Source organism: Hemitrygon akajei, chromosome 22, assembly GCF_048418815.1.
Source record: "Hemitrygon akajei chromosome 22, sHemAka1.3, whole genome shotgun sequence".
NCBI classification, from domain to species: domain Eukaryota; kingdom Metazoa; phylum Chordata; class Chondrichthyes; order Myliobatiformes; family Dasyatidae; genus Hemitrygon; species Hemitrygon akajei.
This window is the reverse complement of record NC_133145.1, coordinates 22,888,196-22,915,093: the sequence shown is the minus strand read 5'-3', so window position 1 is coordinate 22,915,093 and position 26,898 is coordinate 22,888,196. Positions and strand designations below refer to the sequence as shown.

At 42.3% G+C, this 26,898-nt stretch overlaps 1 protein-coding gene across 8 annotated transcripts in view; it reads right to left on the bottom strand.

Annotated features, from left to right (window-relative positions):
• The window catches only part of LOC140714553 (putative uncharacterized protein MYH16), a 340,102-nt gene that overhangs the window by 103,550 nt on the left and 209,654 nt on the right, over positions 1–26,898 (bottom strand). For 7 of the 8 annotated variants that reach the window (XM_073025840.1, XM_073025835.1, XM_073025838.1 and 4 more), the window contains 2 exons: positions 24,831–24,976; positions 22,009–22,099 (listed from right to left, as the gene is read on the bottom strand). In XM_073025840.1, coding sequence (XP_072881941.1) covers positions 22,009–22,099; positions 24,831–24,976 — 237 coding nt within the window. Of the gene's footprint in view, positions 1–22,008; positions 22,100–24,830; positions 24,977–25,706; positions 25,841–26,898 lie in introns of those variants that run through there. The other variant, XM_073025842.1, reaches the window with a different exon arrangement.

Genomic DNA, 26,898 nt, shown 5'->3' with positions numbered 1-26,898 from the left:
GCAGGTCTAACATAACCCAATATTATCCCTTTATCCTTATAGCTTTCTAATTCAGATATCTTCACCAAGTCTCAATTCATCTCCTATCATAAGCAGCCTCATGTTTAAATTCTCTCTTATGTATATGGCTACTCATCCACCTTCATGATCTTGTCTATCTTTCCCAAGTATATTGCTTAATACTATATTCATCACCATCCTTTGAGATCAGCCGGGTTTCCAGTATTGCGATTATATCATACTTACACGCACTTGCATTTAATTCCAGCTCACTAACCTAGTTCTTAATACTTCTTGCATTTATTCATTTAGAGTGGGGAACTGAGTCGTTGCAACAATAAGTTTTGGTGAGAAGAGGCAGAGGATAGGTTGAGATTTTGGCTAAGTTTACTGCATTGGTAGAGTAGTGAGAATGGATCCCAGGGCAGTGTGTGCTTCTCTGCACACTGTGAGAAATCAGGGAGACAGTGTCCCCAATGATTAAATCTATGAGAAGTACATTCATCTGTGGCTCCTTACAGAGCATGTTAGGGAACTGGAGCTACAGCTGGATGACCTATGGATCATTCGGGAGAATGAGGAATTGATAGATAGAAGCTATAGGAAGGCAGCCACACCAATGTTGCAGGAGGCAGGCAGCTGGGTGACTGTTGGGAGAGTGAAAGGGAATGGGCACCTTTCTAGGTGTTCCCCACGATAACAATTTTGGATATCATTGTAGGGGATGATCGATCAGGCAAGATGGTTCAAAGGAGGTTCACGAAAATGATTCTGGGATTGAAAGGCTCATCATATAAAGAGCGTTTGATGGCTCTGGGCCAGTATTCACTGGAATTTAAAAGACTGAGGGATGACCTCATTGAAAGTATCAAACTTTGAAAGGCCTCGGTGGAGTGCGTGTGCAGTGGATGTTTTCTATGGTGTGGAGTCTAAGCTTCAAGATAGAGGGGTGTCCTTTTAGAATGGAGATGAAGAATATCTTTAGCCAGAGAGTGGTGAATATATGGAATTTGTTGCCATAGGCAGCTGTGGAGGCTGTCACTGGATGTATTTAAGGCAGAGGTTGATCAATTCTTGATTAGTCAGGGCATGAAGGGATACAGGGAGAAGACAGAAGAATGGCACTGAGAGGGAAAATGGATCAGCCATGATGAAATGGCAGAGCAAACTCAATGGGCCAAATGGCCTAATTTTGCTTCTTTATCTTATGGCCTTATTTTATCATGTGCCTGCAAGTACCCCAAACTGCTAACAATCTACTCCAACATCTTCCCAACCACTAGGCCAGACTAACTGGCCTATAATTTCCTTTCTTCTGCCTCTGAGTATCATTTGCAATTTTCCAGTCCTCCGGAGCCATGCCAGAATCTACTGATTCTTGAAAGATCATTACCAACGCTTCCCAATCTGCTCAGCCACACCTTTCAGAGCCCTTGTGCGTAGTCCATCTGGTCCAGGTGACTAATCTACCTTCAGACCTTCCAGTTTCGCAAGCGCCTTCTCCTAGTAATGGCAACCCCTGCATCAACCTATCTCTTGCCAGGTCTTGCTCCATCCCTTCCCTTTATACCAACTGTCTCCCTTCTTCTCAGTCTAGGTCGAGCTCCAACCCAAAAAACTGACTGCCCATTTCCCTTCACAGATATTGTCTGAACCACTGAGTTCCTCCAGCCTTTTGGTTTTTGTCTATTCCATAATTCTGTTCAAGAGGGGTCAAAGGTGAGAGAGGACTCATAATTAGTTACCTCCACGGGTGATTGGTAGACATTCAAATGACTGATCAAGAGCTGAGGAGAGAAGTGGCCAGATACTGAAGGCATAATGGACGGGAGATGAATGCTGGTCAGATATTCAAACCTTGTGATGTTTGGAGGTAATGGGTAGGTACATATGCCCAGTGGAGAATTGGCCAACAGTGAAATAGGGTGTGGTTAGTCTGAATGGGACTGGGGATCAGAGAAATGGGGGTGTTGGTACCAAGGTTAGGGTGGAAGGTTTGAAGTGGAGGGGGATAGGTAAAGGACTTACCCAAGTGTAGCTTGGATCAGGTGCAATGCTATGACGATTGCCATCGCAATGCCTACCAACAGGTATTCCTGACATTAATTTCCTTGGGGTGCTTCAAAATTACGTGGTCTGGTGCACATTTTGACCAGAAATTCCCTCAGATGTGTGTGAGTAAAGGAAATGTGAGTTGAACTTCCAGAGTGACATAAATCTGGAAATAACATAAACGACATCCAGTTTCCAGACTACTTCTGCAGGAACAGGATGCTGCACAGCTAGATTCCTAAAAACTAAGAACTGTGAATAGATGGCAAAGTCAAAAAGGAATAAAAATCAGTAGATCTATGGCAGCCCCCTCTGAAGAATACTGTATTGCTTGATTTACATGCGACTTTTGAATGTCCTTTTTAAAAAAAGGAATGTATTTTCTAAGTGTTGATGTCCACGTTAAATGTAGGATGCAGACTTCAGAATCAGGCTTAATATCACCAGCATATCTCATGAAATTCAGTGTTTTGCAGCAGCAGTACAATGCAATACGTAATACTAGAGGAAAAAAAACTGAATTACAGTAGATACTTACATATTAAATAGTTAAATTAAATAAGTAATGCAAAAATAAAAATAAAAAGTAGTGAGGTAGTGTTCATGGGTTCAATGTCCATTCAGAAATTAGATGGCAGAAGGGAAGCTGCTCCTGAATGGTTGAGTGTGTGCCTTCAAGCTCCTGTATTTCCCTCCTGATGGTAACAATGAGAACAGGAAATGTCCTGGATGATGAGGTTCTTTAATGACAGATGCTGCCTTTTTGAAGCATCACTCTTTGAAGATGTCCTGGATACTATCGAAGCTGGTAGAGTTGATTATTAAGGATGAGGTCTCAGGGTACTTGGAGGCACATGATAAAATAGGCCATAGTCAGCATCGTTTCCTCAAGGGAAAATCTTGCCTGACAAACCTGTTGAAATTCTTTGAAGAGGTAACAAGCAGGATAGACAAGAGAGAATCTGTTGATGTTGTGTACTTTGACTTTCAGAAAGGTTTTGACAAGGTGCCACATATGAGGCTGCTTAACAGGCTACAAACTCATGTTATTACAAGAAAAATTCTAGCATGGATAAAGCAGTGACTGACTGGCAGGAGGAAAAGAGTGAGATTAAATGGAACCTTTTCTCACTGGCTCCTGGTGACTAGTGGTGTTCCACAGGGGTCTGTGTTGGGACCGATTCTTTTTATGTTATATGTCAATGATTTGGATGATGGAACTGATGGCTATGTTGCAAAGTTTACAAACAGTATGAAGATAGGTGGAGGGGCAGATAGTTTTGAGGAAGTAGAAAGGCTACAGAAGGACTTAGATTAAGAGAATGGCCAATTAAAAGAATGGCAGATGGAATACAGTGTTGGGGAGTGTAGGGTTAAGCACTTTGGTAGAAGAAATAAAAAGGTTGACCATTTTCTAAGTGGAGAGAAAATACAAAAGAAAACAGATGCAAAGGGACTTGGAAGTCCTTATGCAGGATTCCCTAAAGGTTAATTTACAGGTTGAGTCTGTGATGAGGAAAGCAAATGCAATGTTAGCATTCATTTCAAGAGGGCTAGAATATAAAAGCAAGGATGTAATGTTGAGACTTTATCAAGAGCTGGTGAGGCTTCACTTGGAGTATTGTGAGCAGTTCTGGGCCTCTTATCTTAGAGAAGGACATTCTGATACTGGAGAGGGCTCAAAAGAGAGCCACGAAAACGGTTTCAGAATTGAACAGCTTGACATATGAAGAGCATTTGATGGCTCTGGGCCTATATTCATGAGAATTCAGAAAAGTGAGGGGTGACCTAATTGAAACCTATCAGACATTGAAAGGCCTTGACAGAGTGGACGTGGACAGGATGTCTCCTATGGTAGGAGAGTCTGAAACCAGAGGACACAGCTTCAGAATAGAGAGCATCCTTTTAGAATGGAGGTGAGAAGGAATTTCTTTAGCCAGAGGGTGGTAAATCTGTGGAATTCTTTGCCACAAATAGCTGTGGAGGTCAGGTCTTCATGTATATTTGAGGCAGAGTTTGATAGATTCTTGATTGGTCAGGGCATGAAGGGATACAGGGAGAAGGCAGGAGATTGGGGCTGAAAGGAAAATTGGATCAGCAATGATGAAATGGCGGAGCAGTCTCGAGGGCCTAATTCTGCTCCTATATGTTATGGTTTTATGGTCTTGGTGTTTTCTAGTATTGCTACTTAAATGCTTCAAAACAAAAACTGCATAGGCTCCAAAGACAATTTTTTTCCCCCATCAAAGGAAGTGTCCTGTTCTTTGATAGGTCACTGTGGCAACTTTAAGAGGCAGGATTCTGACACTGAGCAGTTGGCTGCAGGGATCTTGGAACAACTTTCAACAAAATACAACCGAGAAGTCAGATGTGGGCACATGGCCAGGAACAAAGAAAGGAGTAGAAGCATAGTGTTAAAGTCAAAAACTGAAAGAGACAGTGGCATTGCGTGAAATACTACCTTTGTGGGAGACTAATTCACTGGCAGTTGGTTTGTGGTTAAAACAAAAGCCTGTATAAAGGAGCTGAAATTCCACAACGTAGATTTATTTCTCCAAGATCTGAGCAGTTTCACTGGTTAGGATTTCACCAGACACTGCATTATTATTTGATAGTACTTAGATTTTACATAGAATGATAGTTCCATCTGGTCTTCCCAGAGAAGATGAAGGTGCTGTGGGGCCATGAGTGGAGATGCATCTCAACCTGAGACTCCTTACCTTCTGTTTTGTGTGGCTACAGCTCAGAATCTTTTAAGTATCATTGTGTCATGAAAGAATCTATAAATATCTATTTCTTTTGTTATTGCAAGAGAAGCCAAGATATCAATGTATGCATAGAAATTAAATCAAGTTGATTTCCCTCAGGTTGAAAATTAATCCTATCCCTATTCCTCCCATAGATTTAAATTTACTCACTACATGTACATTGAAGCACACAATGAAATGTGAGGTTTGCCTCAATAACCAACACAACCTATGGATGTGCCGGGGCAACCTGCAAATGCTGCCACACATTCTGGTGGCAACATAACAAGGCGATGATATTCCGCAGAACAATGCACGCTCACTGGCCACTTTATTAGGTACAGGAGTGGAACCCGGTGTAGTTTTTTTTGTTGCTGTAGCCCATCCACTTCAAAGTTCTACATTCTGTGTGTTTGGGGAGGCTCCTTTTTGCACCACTGTTGTAATGCCTGGTTACCTTAGTTACTGCAACACACACAAAATGCTGGAGGAACTCAGCAGGCCAGGCAGCGTCTATGGAAAAACGTACAGTTGGCATTTCGGGCTGAAACCTTTCAGCAGGACTGGAGAGGAAAAAAAACTGAGTAGGTTTGAAAGGTGGGGGGAGAGGAGAGAGACACACCAGGCGATAGGTGAAACTTGAGGGATGAAGCAAAGAGCTAGGAAGTTGATTGGTGAAAGAGACAGATTGCCAATGAAAGAAAATGGGGGTGGGGGGGGGAATAGGAGCACCAGAGGGAGGTGATGGGTGGGCAAGGAGATAACAGGAAAGAGGTAGAAGGGAATGGGAAATAGTAATGGGGCGAGGTATTACTGGAAATTTGAGAAATTGATGTCCACACCATCAGGTTTGAGGCTACCCAAATGGAATATAAGGTGTTGTTTCTCCAACCTAAGTGCGGCCTTATCACGACCATGTCTGCATGCTTTTATGCATTGAGTTGCTGCCACATGATTGGCTGATCAGGTATTTACATTAACGAGCAGTTGTACCTAATATAGTGGCCATGGATTACAGAACACAGTGAAGCAACAAGTCCCATTCCTCCCTCCCATACACCCATGCACACACATAGTCCGACAAATTCAGGACAGGCCATCTCCGGTCTCTAGCCTCCAGCAGACCTGGGAATTCACAGACGATGGACTTGCCACTTCCCCAGTGTACTTGCAGACCTAGGGCTCTGGGCATTACGCCTCAACTTCTAATTGCCCTTTGGTATCAACCTCAGGTCTCACTGATGATCATAAATGAGGACCATGAATTAGAACTCAAACTCCAGTCCTTGAACTCCAGACTGGCCAATCATGGGATCCTCAACTTCAAATTCTGGTACAGGTTTCCCCTGCTATCCGAAGGTAGAGCGTTCCTATGAAACTGTTTGTAATCCGAAATGTCGTAAATCGAAGAAGCAATTACCATCAATTTATATGGGAAAAATTTTTTGAGCGCACCCAGACCCAAAAACACCTACCAAATCAAAGCAAATAACACATAAAACCTAAAATAACACTAACATATAGTAAAAGCAGGAATGATATGACAAATATACACCCTATATAAAGTAGAAATATTGTAGGTACGGTGTAGTTTCACTTGCCAAACTCGGGAAAACAGCGAGCCAAATCAATTTGGAGAGAAGAAAAAAAAAAAATCGGCACATACACACATGCGCAAAGAACTGCCTGCACAAGGCTTCATGGTCATGGTAGTCTTTCTCAGGGTAAACACATGTATAAAGCGAGCATCTTTTTTCGTAAAAGCGAAAACAGGTACTAATGTGAGTCTTTCGTAACAGCGAGTAGTCATAAAGCGAACGTTCGAAAAACAGGGGCCACCTGTACCAAGGGGTCACCCGTCCGTATACCTCCTGTTCTTACAGAACTGTGATCCTGGAATCCAGCGACGGTTCACTGACCTGAGGGGGCCACCAGCCCTCATCTTCACTAGTCAGCAGCCTGACATCCATCCACAGATGCCCTTCATCACATATCCACATTATTGGGTCTATGAACATGCAGCAGAAGCCTAGACTCTGGCCTGACATCTAACTCCCCCACATGCCTGTCGCTACGATCCTAGGAAACATAGAAAACCTACAGCACAATACAGGCCCTTTGGCCCACAAAGTTGTGTCGAAAGTGTCCCTACCTCAGAAATTAATAGGCTTACCTATAGCCCTCTATTTTTCTAAGCTCCATGTACCTATCCAAAAGTCTCTTAAAAGACTTGAGACCCCACCACCGCTGCTGGCAGCCCATTCCACGCACTCACCATTCTCTGGGTAAAAAACTTAACCCCGACATCTCCTCTGTACCTACTCCCCAGCACCTTAAACCTGTGTCCTCTTGTGGCAACCATTTCAGCCCTGGGAAAAAGTCATTGACTATCCACACGATCAACGCCTCTCATCATCTTATACACCTCTATCAGGTCACCTCTCATTCTCCATCGCTCCAAGGAGAAAAGGCCGAGTTCACTCAACCTATTCTCATAAGGCATGTTCCCCAATCCAGGCAACATCCTTGTAAATCTCCTCTGCACCCTTTCTATGGCTTCTACACACTTCCTGTAGTGAGACGACCAGAACTGAGCACAGTACTCCAAGTGGGGTCTGACCAGGGTCCTATATAGCTGCAACATAACCTCTTGGCTCCTAAATTCAGTTCCAGTATTGATGAATGCCAATACACTGTACGCCTTCTTACATTTAAGTTAACAACTAAGAAGACATCTAAGAAAACAACTGAGTTTGAGCCACAACCTTGACAGGGACTGCAGCTTGGCACCATCCTGAGACAAATATGATAAATGACCATTTCCCCTTGGTTGGGCATCACGTTGGACATTTCACCGGGCATGCCTGGAATGTTCTCACTAATGCATCTTGGAATGTGTAAAGTAACAATATTATCCTGAAAATGACCAACATTGGGCCTTGGAATACTATCATCTTTCCAGTACAGAGCCAGACAGAGGTCTTTAATTACCTCATTGTCCTCCGTGCACAATTTCACACTACCCCTTTGCTTCAGTATTCACCAGTGAGAGGGTCTTTGACAAATGGATCTATGGACATAACCCCTTGAACCCTTGGACACTACCTCACTTTTTAAAAATATAGTGTTCCTGTTTCTTCCAAGATTTAAAATCTATTCAATATACATATACTGTAATTTCTTTATTATTATTTTATTTAGTTTTTTCTCCTCTAGATTATGTCTTGCATTGAACTGCTGCTGCTGCTAAGTTAACAAATTTCATGTCACATGCCGGTGATAATAATTTTGAATGCAAGGACAATGTAAAATAAGCTGATATGTTGGAACATGTCAACATTAAGAAAGATGTGCTGCAATTTTGAAAAATATTTGGGGCCAGACAGGATATACCCCAGGTTACTACGAGAGGAGAGGGAAGAGATTGTTGTGTCTTTGGTGATGCTATTTGCATGCTAATTTGCCACAGGGTAGTACCAGAAGATAAACATTAATCCTTTGTTTAAGAAAGGTAAAGGGGATAATTCTGGGAATTACAGGCCAGTTAGTTTTATGTCAGTGGTGTGAAAAACTATTGGACAGGATCCTGCAAGACAGGAGCATTTGGAGAAGCATAGTCTTATTAGTGATAGTCAGCATGGCTTTGTGAGTGGCAGGTCATTTTCACTTCTTTCAGGAAATGATAAACTAAATGATGAAGGTAAAGCAGTGGATGTGGTGTACATGGATTTCAGTAAGGCATTTGAAAAGGTTCCTCATGGTGGGCTCATTCAGAAAGGCAGAAGGTATGGGATCCTGCAAAATACGGAATTGGCTTGTATATAGAAAGCAGCAGGTGGTAGTAGATGGAGGGAGCATTCTGCCCGTAGGTCAGTGACCAGTGGGTTCCACAGGAATCCCTGCTCTTTATGATTTTTGTAAATGACTTGGGTGTGGAAGTGGAAAACTGGGTTAGTACATTTGCAGATGACTCAAGGTTGGTGCTGTTCTGGATATTGAAGAAGGCAGTCATAGGTTCAAATGGGATAGTGATAGGATGCAGAGCTGAGATGAGCAGAGGCAGATGGATTTCAACCCAGAAAAGTGAAAGTGTGAAGTGATGCTCTTTGGAAGGTTTAGAACAGGGTTAATGGCTGGATTCTTAGTAATGCAAAGGATCAGAGGGATTTTGGGGTTATGTCCATAGATCTCTCAAATTGGCCATGCAATTTGATAGGGTGGTTAAGGAAGCACATGGTGTGTTGGTATTCATTAGTCAGAGGACTGAATTCAAGAGCTGTGAGGTAATGTTGCAGCTCTTTAAATCCCAGTTAGATCACAATTGGAATACCGTGTTTAGTTCTGGTTGCTTCATTATAGTAAGGATGTAGAAGCTTTAGAGAGTATGCAGAGAGACTTACCAGGATAATAATTGGATTAGAGACCATGGCTTATTGTTTGAGTGAGCTAAAACTTTTCTCTTTGGAGCAAAGAAGGATGCAAAGTAACATGATAAAGGTGTATAAGATAGCAAGAGGCATAGATAACTAAGGAAGAAATTGTTAATACTAAGGGGCAATACTTAAAGGTAATTGAAGTATGGGGGGGGGGAATGTCAAATGTAAGTTTTAATTTTACACGGAGAATGGTGAGTGCGTGTAACACACTTCCATGGGTGGTATTAGAGGCAGAAACATTAGGGAACCTTGGATGATAGAAAAATGAAAGGCTACGTGAGAGAGTAGGGCCAGATTGATCTTAAGTAGGTTAAAAGGTCAGCACAGCAACATAAGCTGAAGGACTTGTATGGTGGTGTAATAATCTATGTACTAAACAGTGGCAGAAGTCTTTGAATTGTTTTTAGGGCAGAGGAAGATAAATTCATGGAAAGCAGGAAGTGAAATGTTAGAATTTGACAGAAGTGGTTCTATATACGTAGATCAGTTACACTCTTACTGAACATGGAGAGGATTCAAGGGTTGAGTGGCCAAGTCTGGTCCCCACATGTACCACTGTACAACTCACTGCCTTGCTGGAATTACATGCAGAATGGACCTAGTGAGGGCTTCAGATTCTCTCCAGGCGATTTTGTATAACAATTCCATTGTTTTAGTCATTATCACCAAGGCTAACTTCAATTTTCAATTCCAGAATATTTTAACTGGATTTAAATTCCACAGTTGTAATGGTGGGATCTGAACAGGCATCTCTTGATTATTCATCTGGTAGTCACTGTAGAGTCACTGTATCTGAGATATACCATATGGGGTCCATATCTCAATGTCATTATCAGCCTGTCTGACAAATCCCTAGGCTTATTTAAGCCCATCTCCCTTTGCAGAATTTTATTTGTGGAACAAAATCCTCTGCTTTGAACAGTACAATGAAGAAAGGCTTCATTGTCCGCAATTAATGGACAAGAAACAGATTACAATTTAATGATAGTCATATCAGTTTCAAACTCTAACTACAGTCAAACAATATCCAACAAAAGATGCTCTATTTTGCTCAGAGGTTTTATGTATAGGAAAAAGTTAGTTGCATCATCAAAAATAACAGTGACAGATAAAAGTAATTTTAAAAAGTAGTTTTAAATTTGGTATTTGCCTTTTGTAACTTATTTGATGGCTGTTGGTTTAGGCATTTGATTATTTTTACCCTGAATATTAAAGGCTGACCAATACCTACTGAAAGCCCGGTATGACGGTGTGATTATATTAATGGAACAGAAATCCAGAGAGCACAAGTTCACACTTAACATCCAACAAAATAAAAATATACAGTTGTTTTGCTACAATAAGACCTTTCAGCTCATTGAATTTACATTAGATCTTTTTAGAGTAATTCTGACTGAAGTTTCACTTTTCCAGTATCTACAATTTTTAACATTTTCACTGTGTAAAAGTCCAGAATATAGATAACATTTCATTTCTTATCCCCTCCCTACCTTGTTCTATCTTGTTCATATCCTGTGCAGTAATTTATCATGTCTTTAAAATAATCTTCACTCAAGCAGCTGTTCGCAAGATTATAGAGTCATAAAGGCTGGCTGGAATAAAGGCATCATTAGATACTGAACAAAATCAGATGTGCAGATGAACATTTTCAGTAAAATATTTTTAAAAATATACTTTGCACTACTGGGGAAACCACTAATCTGACAAAGTCAAGACTGATTTGCCAGCTGTTGGTGAATCACCTCCTTAAGATAGAGACCAGAATGTGGTTTCAGGAATTCTGACACATTGAGAAAAAAAATGGAGATCTAAGCAAATATTTTTTAGCTCTGCTCAACATCACTGTCTCCTCTGAGGAGCTGTTTATGGCCCGCTTGCTGCAATGTAAATGGACTATATGTTAGAAGGCAAATTCTGTATCAAAACAAATAGGGTTACTTTAGCAATAAAACCCATCAAGAACATCCTCCTTTTATATTATTGCAGAAGTTTGTCCTTGGTGTTTTGCCTTTGTTTGGAAAGAAATTATCCCATGGAATTAATAGACCATGCTCTAGAAGCAGTTCAAATAGAAACATAAGCTTATTTTGTTAAAACTAATGTATTTCAGAATATTAATTTTAACAATGTGGTACATTAACTTATCACGACTTGTTTTAATACTGATGAACAGCAAGACAGCTGGAATGGATACACTATAAATGAGCAATAGATTCAAATATTCCAGCTTTTCTGAAACTCATTGAAATATTATTTGTCTGCATGAGGAAATCTGTGATACTTCATCAAGGATGGAAGCACTGGAATTCAAAGGAAATAAAAACTGATTACATTAAAAGATTTTACTTGAGAAACTGTACTGAAGGTCAGTAACTGAGCGACATATAATCGACAAAAAAAATCTCTTAAATAAACTTGGAACCAACTAAATATAATCAACAAATAGCAGTATTTATAACCTGAAAAAGTAGTACAGAAATGATTAACAGCAGCAACTCATCATAAACATTTTTTGCAGCTCTAAGTAATGTCTTTCATGTTAGTTACAATGCACCGTGGATGAAATGAAAGAATTCAACAAATCTCAAGTGTCTAATATTGTGAATGTCCAGGTGTTGACAGTTATTATGCAGAATCTGATAAAAATGAAATACATTCTCTTGCATTGAGAATAAACAAGAAAATAGTATCTACTTTCAAAAATAGATGTCCAAATAACCTTGACAGTCAAAATGCGCATGAGAGAAACCACTGAACTCATTCTTGGCAAAGTAGTTGGGTAGAGTGTTTTTGTGCAGTGACTCAGTGTCAGCAGTCATCAGAGTTGAAGATATTGTGTGAACAAACCTTCTGACTTCTGACTCATTGACCTTCAATTTGGACAGTAAAATAATTTTAAACTGCTACAAAATTCAACCAGACTAAAAATCAACTCCAATCATGGCAGTGGGGAACTCTGAGATCTGCCTGATCCTCACAGAGGAGAATAGAAGCACAGTGGGTAGGCCACTGGATTTGACTCCCAAAGTCTGTGATACCGATCTACAAATATGAGTTGGAATCCCATCATAGGACCTGAGGAAATTAAACTCAAGCAATAAAAACGATAACTAGAGTCAATAATAGTAAGCATCATATCACTGGACTGCAGTATAAATGCATTGTGTTCAATAACGTCCTTCCAGGAAGGCAATCTGCCACCTATTTCTGGTCTTGTCTATCTGTGGCCGCAGATTCCCCTATGTGGTTGCCTTGTAACAGTTTAAGATCATTAAATTTTGCCACTAACATCCATCGTCCTGCCCCTTCCTTTTCAGTCCTGAAGAAGGGTCTTTGCCAAAAATGTCAACTATTTATTCATTTCTACAAACGCTGAGACTTCTGAGTTCCCCTAGTATTTTGAGTGTGTTGCTTTGTGTTTCCAGTGTCTGCAGACTTTCATGTGTTGATAAGTAGAAAAATTTCCTTGCCCACTGCATGGAAATTTTCCATTTTTCATTTAAGTGTCCCACTGAAACTGCCGCTAAAAGTGATTTACCTCTGGAAATTAATTGCAAGTGTTATGATCCCAGCCCCCTCCTTTGTGAGAATCGCCAGAGCCCTAGTGAAGAGGGGGGTCAATGACCCAAGAGAAGAGAGAGATACGTGCGGTGTCCCTCGTTTCATGGCGAGGCAAAGCTGGCGACTGTGGTCATTGTCTCGTGGAGACACCTTTGTGAATTGGGAACTGTACTACGTGTATACCCTCAGGGCAACGTGGGTGGAGAGATGGAGAGAGATTGCATCATCCCAACCTGATTGACATCTGAGACCCCGTGAGTTCAGATAAAAGAGGGGTTGTAAAGACGGCCCCCCCAGACGCACCAGAAGACACGCTAGAAATCCTGCGACAGCGTTTTGATAGCGACAGCCGGTGGTGGGGTTCGTGTGCGTCTTTTCCTTGCCTGGGATTGGCGACCTCACCACGAAAGAACGGCTTAGCTACAGGGGAGGCCACGAGTGAGCGTCCATTCCCCAACGAGACTCCGACGAATCAAACTCCTAAAGGTTGGAAAAACCCGCCGGGTAACTGTTTCATTTAATCTCTATCTCTCTCTCTTTAACAAAGTGCACCAACGCGACACCACAAAAGACGGCAGCTGGTGGAACTGCAGTGAACGCAAGAGACTTTTAGATATACAGCGGACAATATATACCTTACCCCTAGACAACGACAGAGTTTATTTCTTATTGATTATTACTATACCTGTGCTTTAGATTGAGTATTGACGACTTATGTTATCTGAATGTTTGTATTAACCTTACTTTTGTGCCCCTTTATAAATAAAAACATTTGAAAATGGTACCATCAGACTTTAGCAGACCTCTCTATCTTTGCTGGTAAGTGATCCAGTTACGGGATACATAACAACGTGGGAGCCTCGTCTCGAGATTTGAAACCAAAATTGGGAGGGCAGTGAATTGGGTTTGTAAGTCAAAATAAATAAATAAATAAATAAATTTGGATCTGGTACGCGGGTAGCCAGACGGGAAACCAGCAAAGATGGATGTGGATGAATTTATGAAAAACCCGACTGTAGAGGCGCTAGAGGCGGCCACCAAATCAGACTTGTTAAATTTGGTGAAGGGATTGGACCTCGCAGAAGTGAGGTCGTCCATGAAAAAGCGGGAGGTGCGAGGGGCCATAACTCGGTATTACATTGGGAAGAAAGTGTTCGAAGCTGAGGTCTTGGAAAATATCCCTGAAAAAGTACCAGTGAGTGGAATGGATCAGCTAGAGTTGAAGAAATTAAGGTTGGAACATGAATTTAAAATGAAGCAGCTGGAAGCAGCTGAGAGACAGAAAGAATGGGCTGAGAGAGAAAGGGAGCAACATGAATTTAAAATGAAGCAGCTGAAAGCGGCTGAGAGAGAGAAAGAATGGGCTGAGAGAAAGAATGGGACCAGGAGCTCCAACTAAAGGAGTTAGAGGTGGAAAAAGAGCGGGACCAAGCTGAAAAGCAAAGACAGCATGAAATTCAGCTAAAAGAGCTAGAAGTAGCCAAGAATGAGAGGGAATGAGCCGAGAACGAGAGGGAATGAGCCGAAAAGCAAAGAGAGTATGAGGAGAGACGAGAACAGAGGGAACATGACTTGGAGATGGAGAAGTTAAAGAAAGAGCGAAGAGATCTAGGGTTAGATCGAGAGGAGAGGTTTAATGTTAGTCGGGAGTTGAGGGTAGTGCCTCCATTCGAAGAGTCGGATGTTGATAGTTATTTCTTGCTTTTTGAAAAGGTGGCAGTAAATCAAAAGTGGCCCAAAGAGCAGTGGGTGGCGTTGTTACAAAGTGTGTTAAAGGGGAAGGCACAACGAGCATATGCGGCATTGGCCGTTGAGGAAGGGGAAGCGGAGAATTATGCCAAAGTAAAAGAGGCCATTCTCCGGAGTTACAAGCTAGTACCTGAAGCGTATAGACAAAGGTTCAGAAATTTACGGAAAGAGTGGAATCAAACGTATACAGAGCTAGCCTATGAAAAGGGTGTGCTCTTGGACCGTTGGTGCACCGCGGAACAGGTGGACGGGGATTATGGGCGTATCAGGGAGTTATTTCTGATTGAGGAATTAAAAGGGTGTGTTCCGGAGGAGATCCGGATGTATTTGAATGAGAAGGCGAATAAGTCCATCTCAGAAATTGCTAGGTTCGCAGATGAATATGCCCTAACCCACAGGATAAAGATTTCCTCGCCAAAAGGTTACCCGAGAGACCATCGGAACGGTAGGGAAAGTCCGCCGGCTGAGGCAGAGGACCCGCCGGGAGCTAGTGGTAAGGTTGAGGGGGAAAGGCCAGGCAGCCCGAGATTTCCGGGCTTGACCTGTTTTAATTGTGGGAAGGGAGGACATATTGCCTCTAGGTGCTTTGCTCTGAGAAAGGAGCCAGAAAAAGGGAGAGCAGCGGTCCCTATCGGGTGTGCCGTGGTAATCAGTAAATTGACGAGAGAGCCCAGGGTAGACAGAGTACGAGAAGGGTCAGAGACTTGGCTGTCACCCGGAACCGTGTCCGTGAAGGGGGGAGACCCACCTATTCCCTTCCGAATCTGGCGAGACACCGGGGCAGAGCTGTCATTGATCCGCCGTGAGATACTAGATTTCGGTCGGAGAAGGGGAATGGTCGCCGTAAAGGGGATAGGTACAAGAATAGAAATGGTGCCCCTACATCAGGTAATTATGGATTGTGAGCTGGTATCTGGACCCGTCGAAATAGGGGTGCCATCAGAATTCCCGAGAACTGACGCGGACGTCCTCCTCGGAAATGATTTAGCCGGGGGGGCAGGTTTGGACAAGGATGACACGGCCCAAACAGCCTGTGAGGATTGCAGCCCCACCTCTCACATCTCCAGTCTGTACCACAGGCGTGAGCATTTGTAGCCTGTCGAGAAAGGCAGCTGAGAAAGTGAGCAGTTTAAATCTGGCCAGTATTGATTTGGCCGAGACGGTCCTACCGACCCTGTACCACGAGGCGTTCTGAGGGTGGTAAACCGAAGAGTAGTAAAGTGAAAGGGGTTAAGGGAGAGGACCGAGATCTGCCCTTAGCGAAGAGAAAGGTCCTAGAGGTAGGAAATAAAGAGGAGAAACGGAAACAGCTGTTAAAAGGTCCAGAGTTGGACATGGATGATCTGTCGGGGGTGGCAGCCCTGTTTGAAGAAGTTGAGAGTTATCAAGGTGTTCCCGAGAATGAGATGAAGGCAGTCCTAGATGAAAAGGATGCCATTAACTTGGAGAGGTCTGCTGGGTTGGCAGATGAGGTTGTTTCAGCCCGCGGGGTTGAGTTTACTCCGGAAGGGAGTTGCCCAGAGAGGAACTGGGAGGATCAGGGGAAGTTCGAATTTGAAAAGGGTACGGGTATTGAAAGCCTGGAAGAGGCAGATGTCCCGTTTGAGTGTGTCCAAGAAGTGGATGCACGTGGTACTGAACCTAGTAATGGAGCTCAGAAAAAGTCTGAGGTATTTGATTCAGTTGAAAAGGAAGGCAGTCCCTGTGGGTCAGATGGACTGGGTTCAGTGAAGACAGGGTTAACCCTGGTAATTGGGGCAAGGGAGGGTTCCCAGGTGTTGGTACACGAAGGGGTGGTGAACCTTAAAGTGGAACTCGACCATGGGGGGATAAACATTATTATTGAAGGGAACGGGAAGTTTGTAGTTCCCAAATCGAATGAAGAAAATTTAAAGTTTAGATTGGTGTCAGAAGAAGCAACCAAGCTACAGAAACGAGGGCTTGGTAACGCGGTGCCTGCGCATCGATTACAGGTGGATTTGGAATGTAAAGGTGCCCCACACGCTGTTGTTATTCAAGAGAGCGCTGTGAAAAAGGCCGAAATTTAAATGCGGCCTGAGGGAAAGGTTCGAACTGAAACCCATCAGCCTGCATGGTCTTGACGAAAGGGTTAGCTACCTGTGTAACATTGAAGATTTGGGTGGAAATTCCCACGATGATTTAAGTTTGGGACACAGTGTTGAGAGAATAACCCTTATGGAACGGAAAGGCAGGAGAGTACCTCGCCAAATTACCCAGGTCCCCCACGTAGGAACTCACCGGAAAAGAGGTGACGGCTAATGGGGGTGCCATTTTTAAATAGAAAAACCGGCTGTACGGGATTTTGACAAAGCATGTGAATAACAAAGACAACCCCCTTGGAACCCTGCCTGTTGAAATCTGATGCTACCAGCCTTTAGTCAGGGACAAGATGTTACCATATTAAAGGAAGTGACACTGTAATCGTTAACTGCTTAGACGCTGAAAACTGTACGACGGTACAGCTCTGTAGTTAAAAGAAAAGCTTTTGTACTATGTTAAATCCTAAAACTCTGTAAGACTCTGTACCACTCCTTTTTAACCGCTGGTAAAAACGTTTTTAAGAGGGGAGGTGTTATGATCCCAGCCCCCTCCTTTGTGAGAATCGCCAGAGCACTAGTGAAGGGGGGGTCAATGACCCAAGAGAAGAGAGAGATACGTGCGGTGTCCCTCGTTTCACGGCGAGGCAAAGCTGGCGACTGTGGTCATTGTCTCGTGGAGACACCTTTGTGAATTGGGAACTGTACTACGTGTATACCCTCAGGGTAACGTGGGTGGAGAGATGGAGAGAGATTGCATCATCCCAACCTGATTGACATCTGAGACCCCGTGAGTTCAGATAAAAGAGGGGTTGTAAAGACGGCCCCCCCAGACGCACCAGAAGACACGCTAGAAATCCTGCGACAGCGTTTTGATAGCGACAGCCGGTGGTGGGGTTCGTGTGCGTCTTTTCCTTGCCTGGGATTGGCGACCTCACCACGAAAGAACGGCTTAGCTACAGGGGAGGCCACAAGTGAGCATCCATTCCCCAACGAGACTCCGACGAATCAAACTCCTAAAGGTTGGAAAAACCCGCCGGGTAACTGTTTCATTTAATCTCTATCTCTCTCTCTTTAACAAAGTGCACCAACGCGACACCACAAAACACGGCAGCTGGTGGAACTGCAGTGACCGCAAGAGACTTTCAGATATACAGCGGACAATATATACATTACCCCTAGACAACGACAGAGTTTATTTCTTATTGATTATTACTATACCTGCGCTTTAGATTGAGTATTGATGACTTATATTATCTGAATGTTTGTATTAACCTTACTTTTGTGCCCCTTTATAAATAAAAACGTTTGAAAATGGTACCATCAGACTTCAGCGGACCTCTCTATCTTTGCTGGTAAGTGATCCAATTACGGGATACGTAACACAAGCTAAAACATGAAAGCAGAATTTTACAAGCATAAATTTTGGATACTGAGAAATCAGGAACAATAACAAAATGTAAAAATTTGTCCATTTTGCTTGGCAAGTGATTGATACCAAATATTGCAGCAACATTTAAATGAAGACATACCTAATGTTTTCCTAAAATATGTCATTAATCCTTACCAATTGTTAATTTAATTGTATGTACACCCACAAGGCACCAATTTTAGATTAATTGAATCACAGTGATATGCAGGGGATTCTAGGTAATGGAGATACATTGGTACCAGTATATTTTGGCCACTTAAGCGGCTGCCCAAAATAGCCAGTGTTTGATGGAAGTAGTTAAAAAGCTACAAAAATGACAAACTACCATTTAATTGAGTAACAAATTTGCATTTAAATGAAATACAGATCAAATTTGAACACTACTAATGCTACCGGTGGTTGTCCGATGACAGGAAACCTGTGTGGGAGAGTTTGTAAAGTGGAAAAGCCATTCCACTCTCTCGACATTCGAAGTCCAGGTCCAGGGGATGAGTAGATGTCACAACTGGTCTTCCCAGGTTGCAGTGAATAACTATGACCTCCTGATTTGCTTCATCATGCGATTCGCTCTCCATGTAGTGTTGCAGAACTGCCTTCGTGGCCATTGGGTCTCACTGTGGACCTCATCTACCCAGTTTGCCAGAGTTGACTTTGCATACTATGGCAGGTATGTCCCTGTCTCATGGGGGTAAAAGACCCCCGGCTATCCTCAGCTGGTTTAGCACACTTGTTTAAGAGGTGTAATGGGGTGTGGCCGTTGTCACATGTAAGCAGCTACTTGGAGCCAGAGGTGTTAGCTGACTGCCCAGTGGGGGCTAAATGGAACACTCAAGATGATTGTCAATACCTTCGAATTCATCGTAGTTCCTAAATTGCTGAAGTAGTGAAATCATTTAATTTTCACTCCCGGCTGTTTCTGGCACTTCCAAGCCTGAATGCTTGAACCCACAGTGAGCAAAATAGTTCTGAACTGTCCTACTGCTTAGTTCTTGCCAACTATCAGTGACAAAAGTTACTGCTTTTTGAATGCAAACACATGTAACTAACGCCATTTAAAAACTGTTTGTTCTATGCACGGTGCAGTGTCTAATGACTGCACAACATACGCGTGAACTGATGCTAGTTAGAGAAGGTTCAGCAACAGTCTCCTGCGTCAATTATGCAGCATAATGTCCCAAATAAACAAAGGCAAATCCTGGCAATTCTCTCAATTTGTTTTTGTTCTTTAAAAGTTGTCCAAAATAAATGGTTGCCCGGATTAACCAGAATCCACTGTATTGAAGTCATAATATCACAATAAGATGTTATCTACTGAAATCCGTAATGTTCTTTTACAAGAAATTAATTTGTGGTGAGAGAATTCCAACCCTAGCTTTCAGTGATCACATTCCGAACAGCAGAACCACACCCACAACTCATTGTGAGGTTGGTAACTTTATCTCTCAGAGGTTACTGGAAACCTCAATGGAATAATATGATCACAGTTCTCCATTATTCTGCATGCTTGACACATTACATTAGCACAGAGACTACATTAATGGAACTAAAATGCATTAGCATTGAACATAATATCAAAGGGACACTAACACAAGAGGTTCTGCAGATGCTGTGGGTCCAGAGTAACACAGACAAATTGCTGGAGGAACTCAGCAGATGAGGAAGCATCTGAGGAAAGGAAGGCTGAGACCTTTCATCAGAATTGGAAAGAAAAGGGGGAAGAGGCCAGAATAAGAAGGTGGGTGGAGGGAAAGGAGTGCAAGCGAGGTGGTGATAGGTGAAGCCATGTGACGGGAGGGTAGATGGGTGGGGAAGGGGGTGAAGTGGGAAGCTGGAAGGTGATAGGTGGAAAAGGTAAAGGGTTGAAGAAGGAATTCGATAGGTGAGTAGACCATGATAGAAAGGGAAGGAGGAGGGGCACTAGAGGTAGGTGATGGTCAGGCAAGGAGAAGATAAGGGGTAAGAGGGGAGGCAGAATGGGGAATGGAAGAAGAGAGAAAGAGAAGTGGGGGGGGGGAAAGAGGAAGAAATACCAGGTTAGAGAAATTGATGTTCATGCTATTAGGTTGGAAGCTACGCAGACGAAATGTGAGGTGTTGCTCCTCCAACCTGAGAGTGCCCTCATCTTGGCAGTAGAAAGTGACATGGACTGACATGTTGGAATGAGAATTGGACATAAAAACAGTTGGCCACAAGGAAATCCTGCTTTTTGCAGAGAGAAAGTGCTCAACAAAGCAGTCTCCCACTCTACTTCGGGTCTCATCGATCTAGAGGAGGCCACACCAGGAGCAATGGATACAGGAAAAGACCACGAAAGACAAAGTAATGTGCCAGGAAGGACCAGGAAGGAGTTCTTGGGACCCAGAATGGAGGTGAGCGAGGAGGTGAATGGGCAGGTGTAGCAGTTCTTCCACTTGAAAGAATTAAGTACCAGGAAGGGGATAAATGGGGTGGGGCAAATGGACAAAGGAATCATGGAAGGAGTGATTCCTGTGGAAAGTGGTGGGGTGGGGGAAGGTAAAGAGGTGGTTAGTGGTAGGATCCCGTTGAAGATGGCAGAAGCTGTGGAGAATGCTGTGCTAGATGTGGAGGCTCATGAAGTGGTCCGTATGTCTGAGTAGTCTACAACCTGATGGCATGAACGTCATTGCTACCTCCTCCCACTTCTCTCTTCTTCCATTCCTCATTCTGGCTCCCCACTTACCTCTTCTCTCTCATTACCTGCCTATCACCCTGACCACTGGTGTCCCTCCTCCCTTCCCTTTCTCCCATGGTCCACTCTCCTCTGCTGTCAGATGCCGCCTTCTTCAGCCCTTTATCTCATCTACCTATCACCTCCTAGCTTTTCACTACAGCCCCCCCCCCCCCCACCATCTTCCCCCTTGCCTGGCCTAACCACCTTCTAGCTTGTACTCCTCTCACCCCTCCTCATTCTGGGTTCTTCTCCATTTTCTTTCCAATTTTGATGAATGGTCTCAGCCTCTATTCCCCTCAACAGATGCTGACTGACCCGCTGAGTCTCTCCAGCATTTTGTGTGTAAATGGAACATTATTTATTATTTACGGCTATTCAGTTACTCTATGAGACAGAAGCTCTGCTGTGCTCTCAGTGTCATTATTGGGCCCTTTCAAAGAGGGGACAACAGCAATAATGAGCAAGCGTAGTGTAAATGTACCTGCTTCCAATTGTCCAACAATTCAGGAAGGAATTGCTGAAAACCACCAAATAGAACTACAAATCACATCTGCATCTAATTTCTGCAGATTGGATAAAAGGTGATAGAACATGAGATTGGAACCAAATGCAACAATAACATAAAGTAATGAAGCATTAGATTGCTTCCCCACTTCCCATCGTTCATTGTGTGCCATGTTGTATGTTGTGGGTGATCATGGTCTTTTCAAGGCAATGATTGCTCTTGGCACGTTTTTCATCATAAATGGTTTGCAATAGCAAGGTAGATGACCCCAGACATAATCAGTACCCATCTGAGAATGTCTGTCAGGCGTCAGTGGTTGCATAACCAGGATTTGTGATATGCACCAGCTGATCGTACGACTGTCCACCACCTGCTCGTGTGACGCTGATCGGGGAGGGGGGCAAGCAGGTGCTACACATTGCCCAAGGGTGACTTACAAGTTAGCAGAGGGAAGGGGTGCCTTACACCTCCTTTGGTATCTCCGTCCCGCCACCCACACTTCCCAATGTGGGCAGTGGTTGGGTGGTAGGCACTCTGCTGGACAACCAAGCTGCCAATTTGGTGCCGGACTGCTGCCACTATTATTCCCAGATGCCAAATTTGGATCTAGTTTCTAACAGGAACCAGTCATAATGCCATTAACTATACACCTGTTTTGTGCTGGATAAATTTCTTCACCTTAATGCTTTAATTCATTTCTACAGAATGACTGACACTGTAGATCTGACATCTGTAGAGAAATGAAGTGTTATAGACCAACTGGCAAAATCATCTTACCTGATATTCCTTAATCTTCCTCTGAAGAGTAGCAGTTAAAGATTGTTCATCTTCCAGTTTAGTGTTCACTGAACTTATCTCCAGCTCTTTCCTTAAAATAGAAAACACACTTCACATAGAAGAAAGTTTTTTAAAAACTTTACTCAAGATGAAACAATCTGGCAGTCATATATTTGATATATGACATCTAAGAGTTCAGATGTGAAGTACCTGGACACCTTCAATAGTAGAAAAGTTTGAAAAGGACTAAGCATCTACCATTTATATGAGTATCATTTACAGGTCAGGGAAACATTAAGTAGAAAATGTCCTAATTCATCAATTTATTTACACATGATATGTTAAAGTTTAGGAACGCACAGTAGTGTAGCAGTTAGTATAACACTATTACAGCATTAGTGACCAGCGATCAGGGTTCAATTCCCACCACTGTCTGTAAAACACTTTTAAATCTTTAAGAGTTAACTCAACAGAACATTTATGGTTGTTAGTAATTATTTCACAAGTCCTGAGAATTTTAGCCTAGAGATCAAATCTTTTACTCTTCTGTTAGTATGAAGGGAAACAGTGACAAGTTCAATCCCAACCCCTGCTGCTCTCCATGTGGAGTTTGCTGGATCTTCCTTGGATTGTGTGGATTTCTGCTGGCTGCTCCAGTTTCTTCCCATAGCCAAAATTGCACGGATAGATTAATTGGCCTCTGAATCACACCTCAGTGTGGGCAAAGATTAAAGGATAAAATGGGGAGTTGATAGTTAGCTGAAAGAGAAGGCACTGAGAAATAGGAAGAGGTGTAATGGGATTTATTAGAGTGCAGGCATAAAACTGATGGGCTGACTGGCCTTCAGCTTGCCAAAATTAAGCAGCTAGATTGCTTCATATTGACCAAAGATTTGCTTTAATAGTTTGCTGGTTTGCAAATCTGAAAATTCTGCTTGCATAATACTCAACACAGATAGAGATGTATTTCCTAAGATATGAGGATATTCTAATGCCTCCAAAATTCTACTTTCTTACTTATTTTGCATATATTTAAGACCATAACACCCAAAGAACAGCACCTCTTTGATCAGCAAATGTATGCCAATGTTCTAGGGTTTAGTGTGATGTTTGTCCTAATTTGCTTTAATTAATTTTGATTAATTTTCTGCTCATTGCCTGATTTTTATCAAGCTCATAACAAAGTTCTTCAAATGGAATACTGCAAAGCCCACGTGAACCAGACCACCCAGGAGGCAGCACTAACCCTCCATTACAGGCAATTACTCAGGTCTGAAGGGAACACCAGAGAAGGAAACATTCAACTTTTAATCACCAGAAAGCAAGCCCAGGAGATTAGAATGAACACACCCTTTACTTTTACATAGCATAAATGAGTGATCCATCAGAAGGGGAATTTCCAGAAATTGAAAAATAATTAAAATATAATCCTGTTTATTTAAAAGTAATAACCATTTGCAAACATTTAAGGATCTACTTTCATCAGATGGTAATAAAATCCAGGACCTGATCTATCAGATGAGGACAGGGTAAATAGCCATTAAATATTTAACAGAAATGAAAATTGTAATTTCAATCTCTTTTTAAATTTGCATGCAGATGGATCCTAACACAGCCACCAAGATAATCACTCCCCAAACGATGATGCAGCCAACATCTGCATAACGCAACAGCTGCACCAATTTATTGTGGCTTCTTCAAAAGCACCCGAACCCACACTTCCAACTGAGAAACTTTAACAGAACTATCTTCAGATTCAAGAATAAAGCACTTACAAAAAGAAGCAGTCTTACCAATTAGGTCTTAAGGTTAAAATACAAAGGAGAGATGGGATTGGCAGGCAAAGTGATCAAAATACACCCTGTGGCCACTTTATTAGGGACATGACAACAACTGCTCATTAATATAAATATCTAGTCAGCTGGTCATGTGGCAGCAACTCAATGCATTAAAGCATGCAGACATGGTCAAGATAACTCAAATAACCAGGCATTACGACACTGGTGTGCAGAAGAGCATCTCTAAATGCACAACAAGTCAAACCTTGAATCAGATGGGCTACAGCAGCAGAACACAAAGAACATACACTCGGTAGGCTAGGACTTATGGGGGTATTTTATAAGTTTGAGCCACAGGCTAGTCTCAGGGAAAGAAATGCACCAAGATTTTGCCCAATTACATCATGCACTTTGTGAACAGATCTGTGATTGAGAGTGCTCAGTAAGTGAACCCTGTACACATGTGCACAAACATACACACACTTAATTGTCATTCTGCTGTTGTTGCATTGAGTGTGTACACTTCAATGTCTCTCCCCCCCACCCCCCGGTATGTCCTCATAGTGGGGTTGCCTTTATGGTGCTCTCCTGCCATAAAGAATATTCAATTTCTTTATTAATGGAGATGGAGATGTATAAATGTGTATACTGTATGTTGTCTGTATACTGTATCTAAGGATTTAAAGTAGATATTTCAGTTTATTTTTTAATATGATTATTACTACATTGTGGGGTGCATCACATGTAGTCTCCAGTTAAGTTCATCAGTAATTGAAGATAGTATGTCCTGGTGTGTAATAAATGGGGCAGATCATTTTCAGTAGTGGAGGGGAGAGAATTCAGGGCTGCCAGGACATAGTATGTAGCCATAATTGTGTTTTCTGATAGATATATTTTTGTAAATATTGGCAGGTTTTTTTTTGCTATTTTCAATAATTTTTTAACCTTGGTTTCTGACATACTGAATAAACACCCTTTCATGAAAATGCTAAGTGACTCCAGACATCCAGACAAGTTATTAAGAAATAAAAGAAAACAACACACTTCTTAATGACTTCTTCCAGGTCAACTTTCAGTTTTTCCATTTCATTTAGGCTGTCGATGGTCATCTTCAGGTCTCCTTCAAGCTTCCGCTTCCCTCTTTCGAGATCTGTCCGCAATTGCTTCACCTCCTCTGAGTTGTATTCAGACTGTTGAGGAAGTACAGGTTAAAATTAATCTTCAATTTCTCACAATTAGCAAAAGCAATTCTGATTTTTAAGATGTTACAGCAGAGAATATTTATTTACACTGTGACAACAGAAAAGAAAATATGATTCATATGTCATAGTCCTGCGAATGCTGCTTACAGCCCCGGAGAGCACTGGTGCCAAGCGTGATGGAGCTAGAGGTCTTTCTACCAACTTGGACTGACTGTGGCCTTTCTGTCAGTAAGTCCAGGATCCAGTTACAGAGAAAGGGGTTGAGACCCAATGAGGATAGTTTACCCACCAGCTTCTGAGAGATGAAAGTGGCAGAGAATTTGAAAGGTACAATTTGCACTCATCTAGAAAGGAACGTGCGTGCTCTGGAATGGGAAAATCTTTTCCACTTCCATTCTGTCAGGATTATGCACTCACATTTTTACTAGCACCAGAAGCAGTGCAAGTCCTTCACAGATCTGTCTCAATAATGCAGCTCACCCCTAAGTTTACAATTGCATTCCTGTCCCATCGGTACAATGTTTACCATTTCCTATCCCAGGCTTTTTTGAAGCCCGTTCTTCCATCAAATTTTCTACCTGAACACTTCAACGTGCAAAATTACAGCCTTTTTTTTGGCTGATGGTAAATGATCATTGGGAATCCAAAAACAAATACAGAGATCTGGAAGAACTCAGCCAGGTAGACAGGCAACACCTTCTTAGCAAGGCTCACTGACCCGAAATGTGATTTCATTTCTTTTTCCACAGATGCTGCCTGACGTTTCCCCAGTGTCTCTATTTGCTTTTCAGTTTTATTTGTTACGCATCAGGAATCCATTTGAGACAGGGTAAACTCCACTTCAAGTGCAGGAGAATTTTCTTACAATTGCCAGTTGGGAAGGATTTCAACACCGTTGATCTCGGCTCCAATTGATTTGCCTCAGTAAAGTTGATGGACAAGTTCACTGCATCAGCTTACCTACTACAAGAAAATAGCACAATCTCAGAAAATGTGATTTGCCTCAAATAAAGGTTGTATTTCCTCTGCTTTGAATTTCTCTTTGTATATAATTTTTTGTAATTCTGCAAATAGTTACAGGCTTCAGCTGACCACTAAAACTTCTTTAAAGGTCTCTTTGCACTTGTGTAACTGGCTTTCTGGGATGAATGAATAATAAATTGATTTTACATTTATTGCTAGGTAAAAAAGGGCTTGCATTCATATAACTCTTGTCACAAGCTCAGATTGTTTCAAATGAACTCACAGTCAGCAAAGCTCTTTTGAAGTATAGTCACTATTGTGGGCAATCTAATCTTCTGCCAGAGTTAGAGTCATAGAAAACTACCGCACAGAAACAAGCACTTTGGCCCATCTAGTTTGTGCCAAGCCATTTAAACTGCCTACTCCCATCGACCTGCACCCAGACCACAGACCTCCATACCCCTACCATCCACGTACCTATCCAAACTTCTTAAATGTTGAAATTCAGCTTCCATGCACCTCTTGTGCTGGCAGCTCATTCCATACTCTCATGACCCTCAGAGTGAAGAGGTTTCCCCTCATGTTCCCCTTGAACATTACACCTTTCACCCTTAACCCATGACCTCTAGTTGTAGTCCCACCCAGCCTCAGAGGGAAAAAGCATGCTTCCATTTACCCTATTTATACAATTCCAATTTTATTTAACTCTATCAAATCTCCCCTCAATCTTCCATGTTCCAAGGAATAAAGTATTAACATATTCAATTTTTCCTCATAACCCAGGTTTCTCCAGTCCTGGCCATATCCTTGGATGGTAAAGAAGTTGTAGATCCATATTAGTTTGTCTTCAACCACCGTTGCAACATTTAATCACTGGAGAGTTATCAGCTTTCAAACGAGATCATACATTGGATGTTCCTGTCTCACGAGTTACAGTGGCTCCACTG